This window comes from Leucopleurus acutus (genome assembly GCF_964270905.1).
Source record: "Leucopleurus acutus genome assembly, chromosome: 14".
Taxonomy (NCBI): Eukaryota; Metazoa; Chordata; class Mammalia; order Artiodactyla; family Delphinidae; genus Leucopleurus; species Leucopleurus acutus.
The window spans coordinates 60,833,747-60,848,589 of NC_139156.1; the positions used below are offsets into that span (position 1 = coordinate 60,833,747).

The 14,843-nt window shown below is 55.0% G+C and overlaps 1 protein-coding gene across 1 annotated transcript in view; it reads right to left on the reverse strand.

The window, feature by feature from the left end:
- Positions 1-14,843, reverse strand: part of LOC309971799 (cadherin-23-like) — a gene marked incomplete at both ends in the record, with an annotated part of 325,411 nt that overhangs the window by 196,631 nt on the left and 113,937 nt on the right. The window contains 2 exons of the mRNA XM_082855179.1: positions 2,012-2,140; positions 5,752-5,946. Of these exons, the coding sequence (XP_082711305.1) occupies positions 2,012-2,140; positions 5,752-5,946 (324 nt within the window). The remainder of the gene's footprint in view (positions 1-2,011; positions 2,141-5,751; positions 5,947-14,843) is intronic.

Here is a 14,843-nt window from a genome sequence, read left to right on the forward strand (position 1 = left end):
GGTGATGAGGATGACAGGATAGCGACAGGGCTGGTCTGACCAGGGCATTTGTTTGTTTGTTTGTTTGTTCGTTCGTTCGTTCATTCATTCACTCATTCCAAAAACACTTCCTGAGTACCCACGGTGTGCTATGCTCACAGCAGACCCCATTTTTGCCGCATTACTCTCGCGGTCCAGCAAAGGAGCCGAGGGTGAGTGAGCCGTGCAGGAGCATTGAGCACTAAGAAGGGACGGCCAGGGGCTGGGGGCAGATGCAAGCGCCCACCTCGTCTGAAAGGTCAGGGAGAAGAATATGAGTGCTTATTAGCAAAGAGGTTTTGGGGGAGGCAGCCTACAGTCTTGAAAGCCCAAGCTCCTGCTGTCCATGGACCACCAAGAAAGAGACGGCTGGGGTGGGGACATTCAGATGTCTCCCTCTGCCCTCGAAGCAGCTTCAGACACCTGCAACAGGAGGCCAACTTGTTCGTCAGACCCTCCAGCGCACAAGCGGCCCCAAGAAGTGGATACCCCCTCATACCTGGAGCCTGCAGTATGGTGCTTGGAGGAGGCCGATGGTCGGGACAGACCATGGTCCCAAACTCGGGGGGCAGGCTTCCTGGTCTGTGGTGGTCCAGGAGCATGGCCTGCACTCCGGTCAGGGGAGCCTGCCTCTCACTTGTACCCAACTCTGAGAGCCTGTGCAGACATGCGCGTGGGGCGCTGAACAGCCACACGTTCAGGTGTGTGCCCCCCTTGGCTCTCAAAGCTGTGTCTTTCCTCTAAGCACGTTTAGTTCCCAGAAGGAGGGGCACAGTTTTCTTTCCACAGAGCTGTTCCCCGAGCCGTATGTCCAGGGGTTGTGTTTGCCCGAGGAGCCACCTTTTTCCAATTCATCAGCCCACAGCGGGTGTTCTATTCTAGTCTGTACGAAAGCAGGGATGGCTGCCGGACAAGGGATGCCTAGTACTGCCTGCCTGGCCCACAGCTGAGCAAAGTTGCCCACCCACAGCCCCTGCCCGGGGGCAGCGGCATGCTTTGTCTCTAAGACCCCCGGTCACAGCTGACAACCATGGTGGAAACATGGCCCACGGGCAGCCAGTCTACAGGCTGGCTGGTGACCTCTGACCTTGTGACATGGCACAAAATCACACCATGGCCAGGCTTCCCTAGTGGCGCAGTGGTTAAGAATCCCCCTGCCAATGCAGGGGACACGGGTTCGAGCCCTGGTCCGGGAAGATCCCACATGCCACGGAGCAACTAAGCCCGTGCACCACAACTACTGAGTCTGCGCATCACAACTACTGAAGCCCACGCGCTTAGAGCCCGTGCTCCACAACAAGAGAAACCACTGCAATGAGAAGCCCACATACCACAACGAAGAGTAGCCCCTGCTCGCTGCAACTAGAGAAAGCTCGCATGCAGCAACGAAGATCCAACGCAGCCAAAAAAAAAAAAAATCAGACGACGGCCAATCAGGTGCCTCTCTTGAACACGTGGCCCTGGGAAACCCAAAGTCTGGGCAGTCAGAAGGGGCAGCCGGAGCTGTGAGCTCTCAGGGAAGAGCCAAGGCTAAGAAGGCCTGCGGGGCGGATGGCAGGTGGCCGCCACCTTGGGCAGTGATGGCTGGCCGAGAGAGGCAGGTTGACTGACTGACACGTGGGGGGCATGGCTGAGCCCCACTGATGTTTTGGGGAGCCTGGCTGAGTCCGCATTTGCGCTCCAGCCCAGGCTGGATTTTCCACGGGCATCCCCGTCATCTCATGTGAATCCTTCTCAACTGCTGCCCTTCACTTGCACTAGCCAGTCTTTGCTCTTTGCCACTCAGAGCCCTCCAGGGATGAAGTGAGAGAACGAGGAGGTGGGGTGTGGTACAAGAGGGGATTGGGTTTTCACTGTGCTGGGCCACCCATCACTGCCATGCATAGGGGTTTGGGGGAGTAGGAAACGCCAAGGAGCCCATCCCACCAAACAGGGCCCCCATCCCTACCAGAGGTGCAGAGGGAAGTCTCACAAGGGCTGGGGAGGGTCTTACCAGAGGAGAATGCTCATAGACGTTGGTGCTGTAAGGCAGGTTGATGAAGATGGGGTCCATGTCCTGGACGTCTGTGATGATGATGGCCAAGTTGGCCAGGGTGGACAGAGGCCTGGTCTTGTCTTGATCCTTAGAGAACAAAGAATACACAGCCTTAGGTTAAGTGATGTTGTGGGCATGCACACACATGGACACACACACATGACACCCACGTGCACAAACACGTGTGCACATGTATTCCCACACTCCCCCAGGGAAGGGCATTAGCACACGGAGCTCAGGAACTCTAAGAACCTTCAGTGATCTCTGACCTGCGCAGGGTCCCCAAGGCCTAGTGGAAGGCGGCTTATCCACTGTCACAAGGCAGGCCTGGGGTAGAGCCACATCTCTGGCCCCCCGCCCAGCCTAGGCCTGACTGCCCTTGGGGTAAAGGGATGGTGCTGCCCTTAGCTCCTTCTCTGGATTCAGTCAGGGGCCCCTGCCCCCTCCATGCCCACTTCCTGGCCCCTCTCATCCAAGGGCAGCAAGGGAATTGACTAGGATGGGGGTTCCTCAGAAGAAAGGCCCTTTGACCACAGAGGGGGCTACTCCGGAACCTGTATCCCTGTTCCACACGCTGGGTTTACCGGTCAAGCAACTTTTCCTTTAGAACCAGTAGGGGGCGCTCCAGGGCCTGTGACATTTGTGGGACTCTGGGAAGGAATCCTGAGAGGTCATGCAGGCCATGTGGCCAGGCAGGCAATGTTTAAACCCTCCTAGCTGGAAATGTGGTCCTGTGAAAGCTCACCAAGAAAGGAAGCCCCAAACCCATCTTCTGTTGCCCTAAACGTGATAAACTGCTTAAATAGCTGCTGCTACTGAATCACGATAGCCAGCAAGAACAGAAACTACCTGCTGAAGAGATTATATGCCCGGCTCTGTACGACACACTTCACTTGCTTTTGTAGGTATTATGTGCCCATTACGCAGATTTAACAGAGACTCAGAGAGCTTAAGTAACTTGCCCCGAGTCACACGTCTGGTAAGTGTATAGCCAGGACTCAAACTTAGGTCCTTTTGACATAAAAACTTGCTCTGTCTGGATCTGGGGGCCTAATATCAGCCCAGGTGCTAACTTGCTGGGTCACCTCGAATAAGTTCTCTCCCCTTTTGGAGTCTCAACTTCCTCTTCTGTGAGATGAAGGGACACCCGGAATGACCTCTATGGACTCCAGGCCTTGTAAATTCTCTGGTTTGGGGTTTGAGGAGGGACTGTCCTTGGGTTAGATCTCCCTTGGTCTGTCTGGGGTGATGTGAATGATGGAAGGCGTTCCCCATGTTACAGCAAGCCTAGTGCCTGCTCCTGCCCTCCAGAGACACAGCTGCTGAGCCTTCGAGGAGAAGGAAGGGCTGGCTGGCCTACGAGTCCTCAGGGGCAGCCGGGGAGAGGATGGAGGGGCTTTGGGGATGGGTCGTGGGTGCAGCAAGGGAGGGGAGAGTCTGGAGGCAGGGGGAGCTGGGCCCCTTGGACCACAGGGGAGACAGCCTCCCAGCCTCCAAGATGATGGGGCTCACAGTCCAGGCTTGGGGACCACCATGGTGAGAGCTCTCAGCTAGGCCCTGGAATGACCACTAGGCAGATAGGACCAGAGGGTGAAGCCTGGCAGGAAGTCGTTTGAACTCTGGGGCCGGGGACGCCAGTGGTTCTGATTTGCCATTACCAGGCTTCTGTGGGCTGCTGGCTTTGTCCAGCGTGGCACCTGCCCTTCCTGTCCCACACCTGTGGCTGCAGCCCTGCTCCTGCCGCGGATGCCCCCGTCCAGCCCACCCTGGACTCCACGGCTGGGGAAAGGGGATGGCAGTGGGCACACGTGGCTGAGCAGGCACCTGGCCAGGCTTCCAGCTGTCACTCTGGCACCTACAGCTCTCAGCAGCTTGTTCCCAGGGGAGTCCCACATTTCCCCACCCGCTACCCACCCGGTAGTGGCTGGGGACCCACACTGCTCCCTGCAACGCCACACAGGAGAATCTCCTTGAGGAAGTGCCCAGAGGCCAAGGGCACAGCGTCAGCCCTGAGAGGGGCTTGTGCATCCGGTGGGGGAGCCATCAAACCCCAAGGGAGTTCTAGGGCCCCTCCTCTCCCGCTGCTTCAAGGCCTGATCTCTGGAAGATTAATGGCAATTTAACTGCACTCACCATCCCAGCTTGAGGCTAGGCCTCTTCACAGGCCTGGCCACCCAGATTCGTGCCTGTGGCCAGCTCTGCTCTCTTCCCCACTGGCCCAAAGCCATTTTTATGGTAGATGGAAAATATCCCACAGGGACGAGTTCATAGTGAGAAAGATAGCAAGCGTCTGTGCATTTCTGGGCCCGGGTGTGTGCAAATGGAGAGTGGCGGGAGGATCACCACCCCAAGCGGGTGTGCAAGGCACTGCGGGAGGGCACAGGCGTGTCCAAAAAGTGGATTCTGGTCTTGCAAGCGCCCTTGATCCCAGAAGTCAGTTTTCCGAATAGCAGCACACACGTCCTCCCGGGCAACTACCACTTAAGCGGGGGAGAAGGAAGGAATGTGGGTGTCATCAGCAGTGGCCTCCCCAGGGGCCGCTGGACCAGGTACAAAGGAAAAGTTTGCATTTCCTGGTTTGGGGGGCGTCTCTGGATCTTGTCCAATCCTGGGGGAACGCCATCTTTCAAACTGGACCCTGGACCCAATCCAGTGTGTCTTCCCCTGGGCTCTGGCCCCATGTCACTGCAAGTGGAGCCCCCAGCGCTACTGGAAGCCCCCTCGCAGTGACATGGGGCCAGGCGGTGGATGCTGTGTGCCAGGCTGATGGGTCCTGGAGGGTCAAGAGGGACTCCTGTGATTTGTTTCACTGTTGACCTGAGCTTTGTAAACAGAAATCTAAGGGACAGCAGGCCGGCTCGCCCTGCTGCCGGCTGAAGGCTCCAGGAGCGGGGAAGAGGGGCGTGCAGGGGAGGAACCCTACTGAGGGTGTGGCCTGCCTGGCCCCCAGGCCCTTGATAACAGCTGGCAACAGTGTCCAAGCAGCAGTGATGTTCTGGAGACTCAGAGACTCCTGACCATGGGGGTAGTGGACTAGGGGGTCAGACCACCCGGGTTTGGGTTCCTGCTGCCCACTACCTATCAGCTTGTGAGTCTCAACAGTGTCAGCTATAAAATGGGATAGTTATTGCTCTCCCACCGCCCTCTCCTGACTAACTCACCCTGGAATTCCCAGGACTCAGCACGGCGCTTGGTGCAGACGGGTGCTCTCTTCTGTGTAAGAATCACCACTCTAGAGCAGTGGCTAGTTTGCTTGGACCCTCTGGCCCCTGCATGTTGGGTGGTGTCAGGACACAGCTGGGTTGACACCTCTGTCCTGTGTCCCACAGAGTGAGAGGACACCCTGCACTAGGAATGCCCCACGGGGTTACCAGTGCAGGCACTGGAGTCCAGTTGCTGGGTGATTGTGGGCAAGTCACGGAATTGCTCCTGTGCCCCCATTTCCTCATCTGTAAAATGGGTCCTTTAACTTTTATGACATAGGGCTGTTGTGAGGTTTAATGGAGACAATCCATTTGAGTGCTCTGCACAGCACCAGGGACATAGCACGGACCCTCAGCAACATCAGCTGTTGTTGATCACCAGCATCACCATTATGAGCCTTGACTAGCAGGGAACGAGGTTGACGTTCTGTGCTCCCTTTGAGGGTGGGAAGAGGCTGACATCTGGTTGTCTGGGCCCCCGGTGCCGGGACTCACCGTGGCATTGACGGTGAGCTGGTAGGCCTGCGTGGTCTCGTAGTCCAGCTCCTGGATCACTGTGACAATGCCACGTGCACTGTCGATGGCAAAGAACGGGGAGGGGGGCTGAAAGGAGAAGAGGACGCTGCCGCCTGCACCCAGGTCGGGGTCTGTGGCATTCACGATGAAGATGGGCGTCCCCACTGGCGTGTCCTGGGGGTGAAAAAAAGCAAATAAAAGGGTGAGCTGGAGCTTGGAGCAGCTGCCTCCGTCAGTGACTATTCCCCCAAAGCCCATTAACCATGGCCCTCCAGCCAGCCAGACCTGCGGCTTTATCATTTTTATTCTAAGAGGGTTCAGAGGAATTTAAAATGCACCATCTATTTCTTTTTCCTTTTTTTGATGGCCTCCTGGTGGCTGTAACAGCACCAGTTCCAAAGACGATCTGCTCGTCCTGGAGTTCCGGATGAGGGTCTTTTGGTCCCCAACCCCCTGTTTCTTGGCGGTTTTGCTTTCACTGTCAGGTGCCCCTTGGCTGCCCAAGCCTCAGGCACGGGCTGCTCTGGAGGGCAGCCAGGAGTCTGCGTATTGGAGGTTTCAAGGGCAGGGAGCTGGGAGATAAGTGATATGGGGATGTGGCAGAGTCTGGGGACTTTGCCTGGCTCACAGAGATTACCTGGTTTGCCCATGGTTGGGGCATCCACCTGCCATGCCTGGGCCATGGCAGCCTGTAACCAGAGAGGCCCACAAAGCCTGCTCAAACATCACCACCTCCTGGGATCCTTCCATGATTCCCTCTGCTATACACTGTGTATAGACAGACCCCTGCCTCTTTCTGACTTGGGGTTTCTGGTTAAATGTAACTTCTTCATGGACGCCTTCCAGACCCTTAAGCCAGGTCAGCCCCTACCACACCCCCAACCCCTGCCACTATTTATACTCAGAGTCCCACAGCACCCTGGAATGGTTCATCACCCAGAATTCTTCTGTAATTCCCTGGCCAGTGCCTGTCTCCATCATAGCACATGTGCTCCATGGAAGCCTCAGGGTTCTATCTGCCTTGCCCAGCACGGTGCCTGGCACATGGCAGGTGTCCAGTAAATACCATTTATGAAGACATGAACGAATCCCTATGACAGCATTTAGCACTTTGTATTCTAAGTATCTGCGTATTCGCATCCTCTGCCCAACTGTCAGCTCTCATCACCGCCGCGCCCACCACAATGCCTGGCATGTAAGTCATGACTGCAAAATTCTGCATGAGTAAATTTATTCCTAACTTAGTGAGCTCTGGACACATCTGAAGACAGGCAACTTAACGAGGCTCTGCCCAGAGACAGAAAGGAAGAAACCATCCTTGCTCCCGGTGACTGACTGACTGACTGCTATGTGCCATGTCTGTGCAGTAGGCTGTACCTGTCAGCTCTGTAACAAGCAGATTTCTAGGTGGTTGCTATTATCCCACTTTTGAAAAGGAAGTTGAGGCTCAGAGAGGTTAGGTAACTCACCCAAGTCACACAGCTAGGCAGTGGCAGAGAAGGCCTTGAATTCAGGTGCCGTTAATGCTAAGCCTATGCTCTTAAGCTCTATTCTACACGTCTCTAAACCCCGATGGCGGTTCTTTCCCTAACTCTTCTGCACGGTGCTGAGGTCACCTGCCAGCATGGGTGGTACTCCCCAGCCAGGAGTGAGGGATTGGACTGAAAGTTCCCTGAGGGCAGAGACAACATTCCTAGTCCTGTGGGATCTTTTTACACTGGGACAAATGACTGGGTCCCTTCTGACACCTGCAGGGCTCCTTCCAAGGAGGGCATTCATATTACTGCCCCCTCTCCCTGCTGCTGGCCATGACCTGGGCCCTGGGTCACTACCTTGAGAAGCTTCTCTCTTTGGGGACCACTCTCGGGTACACTGTCAGCCCTTCCCCAGGACTGGCTGCTGAAAGCACGGGTGTTCTCTGTAAGGCCCCTAGTCAGTCTGGAAAGGGCCTCCAGAGGACAATGTCATGACGTTGCCATTGTTTCTCTCTGAGTGTGCTGCCCCTCCCCCGTCAGGCAAGTGTCAGCCTGAACGGACAGGCTCAGATCCTGTCCTTCTCCAACCAGCAGTAAGGACAGGGGCAGATGGGCAAGGACCCTCTCCTCCATACCATCCACGATGCCCCAGTGCCCTTCTGCACGGGACACGGGCCCCCGCGGTCCTGCGCTTTCTCCCCTCCGCACTTCAGTTCCTGGCAGGCGCCGCATCCTGGCCTTTTGGCTAAGATCACGTGTAGTTTCTTTTCTCATCAGCTTACTATTTCCTGGCAGGTAGAGCTATTTGTACTTCTCCAACCCAGCAGGCTCCCTTACACTTCTGAGTTCCTGAACCTGCTCTGCCTCTGCTAGGTCTGCCCTACCCGTCTCAGTGGCTTGGAAAACAGGTGCTCTCCCTCCCTCCAAAAGAGCGTCAAGTATACAAGGGGGTAGACTGGACAAGTGCTAGGATCTCAGGGATAGAAAGACCTCTGTTGAAACCCGAGCCTCACTGTGTGTCTTTGGGCTAGTTACTTAATCTCTCTGATCCTTAGTCCCCTCTCTGTAAATCGAAGTTAATAATATCTCATAGGGTTAATGTGAAGAGTACTCGAGCTCATGAGTGTAAACTTCCCAGCACATAATAAGTGCTTAGAAGATGACAGTTGTGATCTTATTGCCTGAATGCCTTCTAGAGGATGGCAGACAAGAACACCTTCAAGGGTAGGGCAGGGAGGCATAAAGAGACACGATGACTATTAATGATACTGCACTGGGCATTCCCTGTCTGCAATCCCCAGATCTACCGATTACCCTGCTCTGCCATGACACCACCCCGCCCCGCCTCCCCCACCCGGGGCGGCCTCAGTGGACTGCATTCCTAGGCTCCCTTGCAGGCTGGCTTCTGCCAACGGGAGGGGCTGGTAGGAGCTCAGAGTTTGGGGAGGAGACAGGAGGAGAAAGAGTTTGGGGCATCACTTCCCCAATCCCTCTAGCTCCAACCCAACAGCCTCTCCGCCCTGGCCCCAGTTTTCAGTGCGCTCCAGCCCCTCCCCTTGCCCCTCCAGCCCTAGGAGTAGAAAGAGCTTCCCATCGCTGCTAGTCTCTGGTGCCTCAACGTCCCTTCATGTCCCCCTAGGCCTGCGCCCCCTCTGGAAGTTGTCTCTTCACCGAAATGCCTTTATCGAAACTATCCGAGATGAACTGTTTCCTGGGGGACCCTGATGGACCCAGGTACTCTGCAAGGACCTACCCCAAGCCACCACGTGCAAAACCCCAGAAGCTGTACTCCTCGGGTGCTGGGCTCAGCGAAGCCAGCCTCCTCCCCAACACGCCACCACGGCGGCACTGGTCTCGAGGAGGTCTTTATGAGGTTCTCGGCTAACCTACAGCTCTCTCTCTTCCTCCCCGCCCCCATCTCTAGGTCCAACATGCACATCGCAGGAGTGCTGACATCAGCCCCCAGCTCCAGAACAAAGCACGCCGTCGAAGCCTGTAGTTCCTGCCACGAGAGGGATGGACGTGTTTCGATTTCAGAGTGACCAGCCCCCTGTGAGGCAGCGAGACAGCACTTCAGAGTACACGCCACGTGGAGCTAGTGCCCAGAGGAGAGGGACGGCTCCTGCGAGAACATCAGCTCTCCAGCCCCCTGCCTCAGGGAGGAGAGGGTATTTCACCCATCCGTACCACATGGTCCAGGGTGGAGGCTGTGATCAGAGGACTTAAGAGCAAGGCCCAAGAAGACAGGAAAAGGGGGACAATAAGGGATGGTCCTGGGTCCGACCTTCGTGGATTATGTTTCATGCCCTGCAGTGAAAACCTATTCAATTTCTGCATAACTTAGAAATGGTTTTAAATAGGCCTGGCAAAGAGCTGGGAGGGGTGGGATCTGAGGCAGGGGTGGGAGGGGTGCTTGGAGGCCAAGGAAGCTCCTGAGCACGAAGGCCAGGCCTGACCACACACCCCTCAGGGACGGCTTGAATGCAGAAGCTGGAAGGAACCTTGGAGATTAGCCAGCCTTGTCTCCCATTTCACAGATGGGAAAAGTGAGGGGATGCGCTTCCATGCTCTCCATCTCACAGGTGGTTAACGGCAGAGCTGTGACTGGAAACTGGGTGCTCTGACTCATATATAAGTGCTTTTCTCACCTCACCCGGAGACACCAACCACTGCCTCCCTGCCCACCCGCCTTCCGAGTAGAGATGCTCTTTATACCCACAGCTCTGCTCAAAGGGATGGACCTAGGTGTTCATGTTTGTACCAAGTGGCTTCAGGCCCAGGCCACATGTGATTGGTCCAGGGGTAACCACCTGACTCAAGCGGGCCAATCAGATGGGGCCTTGGAAACTCAATCAGTTTTCTGTGGGGAACTGAAAAAAAGATTCTTGCTACCTGGTTGGGGTAGAGTGGGCACCGTGACAGGCCGGAAGTCACACAGAAGCCACAGTTACAGGGTGGCAGAGGAAGCCCATCTGCAGTGAGAACGGAGCACGGTGAAGAAGAAGAAAAGCAGAGACAAGGGTCTCTGCGGGCCTCCCTGGCCCCGGCCTTCACAGCCCCTGTCTGGCCCTCCCTTCGTGTCCCTGGCTGTGGTGTTGAGACACAGTCCATGCTGTCCTTCCTGTTGGTACCACTTGCTCACTCTGCCCTGCATGGGTCTTGGCTCCTTGCCCCACTGGCACCCCCAGAACACATCCAGCCGCGGGCAATTCCTCCTCACCCCACGGCTCTGCCGCAGGCTAACCCTGCCCCTCGCCTGCTGGGATTTGGCCCCTTTAAGGCCCACAGCTGGGCCACAGAAAGCAAAGCTCATGGCCAGTACTGCTGACTGTTGAAGGCACAGGAGGTAATATGGGGAGAAGAAAAAAATGTCATGAAGCACCTAGGGGTAAGACAGGAATAAAGACACAGACCTACTGGAGAACGGACTTGAGGGTATGGGGAGGGGCAAGGGTGAGCTGTGACAAAGCGAGAGAGAGGCATGGACATATATACACTACCAAACGTAGAATAGCTAGCTAGTGGGAAGCAGCCTCATAGCACAGGGAGATCAGTTCAGTGCTTTGTGACCACCTAGTGGGGTGGGATAGGGAGGGTGGGAGGGAGATGCAAGAGGGAAGAGATATGGGAACATATGTATATGTATAACTGATTCACTTTGTTATAAAGCAGAAACTAACACACCATTGTAAAGCAATTATACTCCAATAAAGATTTAAAAAAAAAAGAAAGAAAAAGAAAGCGGCCTGTAGCCTGGGTGAATGAATGCCGGCTCCCTCTTCTTTCTAAGTGTCCCCAGACACTCCTTTTAACATGCAAATCCATCCAGGCCATTGAAATGATCAGCATGCGTGTGGGGTGGCAGGGGTGTGGGCTTGACACAATTAGCCAGGACAGGCCTGGAGGAGGATGCCCCAGAGAGCCAGTTTCTGCCTGCCTGGAGACAGGAGACCAGGGGGAAGGCGCCCCCTACCCCCTACGGTGTCTGGCCTTGGAGTTCAGGGTCTACAGAACCATAGCCAGGTGGGCCTGGGCTGTGCAGGCAGGGCCAAAAGGCCCATTTCGGCTGGGGGGGTGGGGGACGTGCAGCCCCATTCTAGGGCAACTCTGGTTCCACCTTGTTGCTGGAAAGGAGCAGCTGGTCTTGGGAGGAAAGGCCCCATGGGGCGTGATTACTCCTGTTCCTAAAACAGGCCTCTTAGCGCACTTCTCTGTCCCAACTCTGCTTCCAGAGCCCCTTCTTCCACTGCATCCCCTGTCCAACCCCATCCTCTCCCTCACAGCTTCTGAGTCATTTCAAGGGAAATCTCCCCAGATGCACCGCCCACGCTGCCTGGGGTCCGGGGAGTGTGTTTAGGCATCATCCCCTGCAAATCCCTTGCCCCTGCTGGGCTGTCCCTCTCAGCGAGGGGCCCACTCCACGCAGGTCGCATACAGGGCAGGCCCCTGCCTCTTCCAGCTCACATTTAAGCTCCACATCACTTCTGATGGACCTGCTGTAAATGGGCCACCCTGCGCAATTCAGAGACAAATAAATCTTTTTGCTGCTCTTGGGGTGACAAGGGAATAGACTCTGGCAAAGTTCTACCGTGCAAGAGATCTTGTTCGTTAATAATAATGAAAAATAGCTCACTTCTCAAACGCAGTGTGAGTCACGTTACACTCCGGGCTTCTACAGAGGTGGCTCAGGGTGGTCACTGGAACAGGTGGGGGGCGCACGGGCAGCAAGGCAGGAAGAGGGCCAGACAGAGAGGCAGAGCGCAGGACAGGGGAAACAGAGATGGAGAGAGTGTAAAGCAAGGGGAAAGGAGACCAGGCGAAAGGTGGCAGGAAGACCACAGGGGGGTCAAAGAAAAATAGGATGGGGTGATGAAAGGGGCTGAACTGGGGGCCAAAGGGAAATGGGCATGGGAGGGAGAGAGTTTGTGAGAGAAGAAAGAGGGAAGAAATTTGGGGAGAAAGGAGAGGAAAACTTAAGGGAGCAAAAGACACATTACGGAGGAAAAGTTGTGAACAAAGGAAAAGAAGTGTTATAAAAATTCAAAGCAGCAAGAGAAAGGAAGATGGGAAGAAGAAAACAGCACGCCATACTCTCTCATCTTCGCAGTGCACCCTCCTTCCCCGCCCGTTAGATTTATTCTCAACCCTGGAACAAACCTCGGAACAAGCCCAACCGTTTCCACCATAGGTGCCACCTCTAAAGGCGTTATTAATATTTATGGAATGCTTGCTAGATGCTGCCACAGTCTTTAATATCTTATTATAAAGCCTGTTATAAAATGCATTAGTAATAAATTCCTGACAGATGGAGTTCCGACAAGGTGAGGGCGCCTCGGTGGCTCCGAGCTGGGAATAGACCCTCCAGGGCCAAGCTTGTGGCTCAGAGGCTGGGCTGCTGGTCCCTGAGGCAGGGCAGGGCAGGAATTCAACCCTTCATCCGTCAGCATGTTTACAAATTGTATCTCATTACCTCCTTTTCCCTGATGGGGGAAATGGAAGCTCAGAGAAATGAAGCAACTTGTCCAAAGTCACACAGCTTGTAAGTGGTGGGAGAAGGATTCAAAATCAGGTCACCTCTGTGTCTCCAGACCTTGGGGACCCTGCAGATGAGGGTGGAAAGTGAGCTCAGGGCCCCTGCTCAAGCGGAACTGGTTCATTTCCTCTGTGGAAGGGCTGGGGATGACAAGGGACCCAAAGATGGGAGATTCAGGTTGGCGGGATTAGAGAAGAGAGGGTTGGTGGGGAGCTTTAGCCCAAAGAGAATTTCAGAAGGAAGAAGGTATCTCAAAATTTGCACGCTTTCACTGGGGATAAGGAAATGGGCTCCCACTGTGACAAGAAGAATTAAAGTCATAAGTAGAGACCTTTCTGACGGCGGGGGTGGGTGGGTGGGTGGGAGGGGTGGGGTGGGTGGGTGGGTGGGAGGGGTGGGGTGGTACCAGGGCAAAGTGGAGGCGCCTGTGCCTTGGTTTCCCCTGAATGCCAAAGAGGTGCTTTTTCACTTGTGACTCTGGAGCCAGGGGCCTCCTGGGGTGCTTGGGGAGGGTATGAAGTTTGGGAGGCTTTGTGGCATTCCAGCTTATGGGGGAGGGGAAGTGGGGTCTATGAGAGACGTGGGCTGTATTTCTTTCTCAAACGGGCAAGAAGGCACGTGTGGGCACCAGCTGAGAGCAGGGTCCAAGGAGAGAAGTGGTGCAGGGAAGAGAACCAGGAGAGGCCTCCGTGGATGCCTCAGGTGGCCCCATTCTGGTTGGGAGAGGGCACACGGTGTGTGCACACACCCACACATGTACACAGTGCTCCAGCACCTCTCTCTGCAGAAGAGTCTAGAAGACATCATTTTACAACATCTCTTGTGTGGACCAGTGTCCGTTCTCTCTTGGGTGATGTGCACTGGACTCTAAAAGGTGTTGGGTCTGCTCTGAGTGCCAGGCAGACTGGCAGGTGGAGGTGCCAGCTCTGTGGGCAGGAGGGGCCCCAAAGGGCTGGGCCCCAAGTCCCACACACCCTCACATGGCTCGAGCACTTTCCCTGGGCTGGGCTGGCCTCAGCTGTTCTGCATCTCCATGGAAGCAGTTCAGTGCTCTCCCGTCTCTGAGGCCCTGCTCCTTCTCAGCCTCTGGCTGTGGACCGCCTGTTCTGAATCCCAGGAAGACCTCCATCAAAGTGCTTACCTAACGCCCATCCTGACTTCCCAAGTTCCGCCAGTCTCTTCGCCTGCTGGAGTGATCCTGGACGTGCCCTTCTCTCCTGACTTTGACTCCTCATCAATCACCAGGGCCTGGCAGTTCTTCCTTCAGCATTCCTCAAATCCTTCCCCTTCTCTTTGTGATTTACCTTGGCCACCTCCGAAGTCCTAGCACTGTCACTTGCACATAGAAGGCATTCAATAAATGTTTTAACAGAATCGGGACTTCCTGTTAAACATGGCAGATTAAACACCTCCATTGATTTCTGGTTTTGTCCCAACCCCCTCACCAAAATGACAATATGGAAATTAAAAATGCATAAATCCATAAGGGCATAAGGAGAGGAGGTGACAACAGATGAGAGGTGCCAACAGAATCCTGGAAACAGATGGAACTGGAACCTGCCTTAGGAGAGATGGAAAAGCCGAAACTTAGGCCAGCACCTCAGAATCTTGGAAAAGCTCAGGAACTGGAGACTTAAGGTGATGCTCAAAACAGGAAGACTGGCTACAAATCTTTAAGAAGAGTGGTAAGACTCCCAGATGCCTTCCCCAACTCTTGCAGAAGATAGGAGGTTTGCTTTCTGGAGGGGCTGAGTTAGTTGGGCTCTGGACTCAGACTGGGAGCTGGACGAGGCAGCTGAAAACAGGGAGGTTAAGTGAAAAGCTGCATCTCCCCTCCACTCCCAACTCCAATCAGGCCTCTTTAGCCATTTAGCCTCCTGGAGACTGACAGCCAGGCAGGAGATAGGGAAAGTTGACCTAAGAGAAAACACAAGTATTAACATGTTGGAATTCCTACCAAAAAAATCCAGGTCCTCACCTAATCACCCCATAGTGAAGCCCACTGGTTAATAAGCAGCGCCCCTCCCTACCCTGTCCTAATACACACAGCAAGCTTCCAGGCA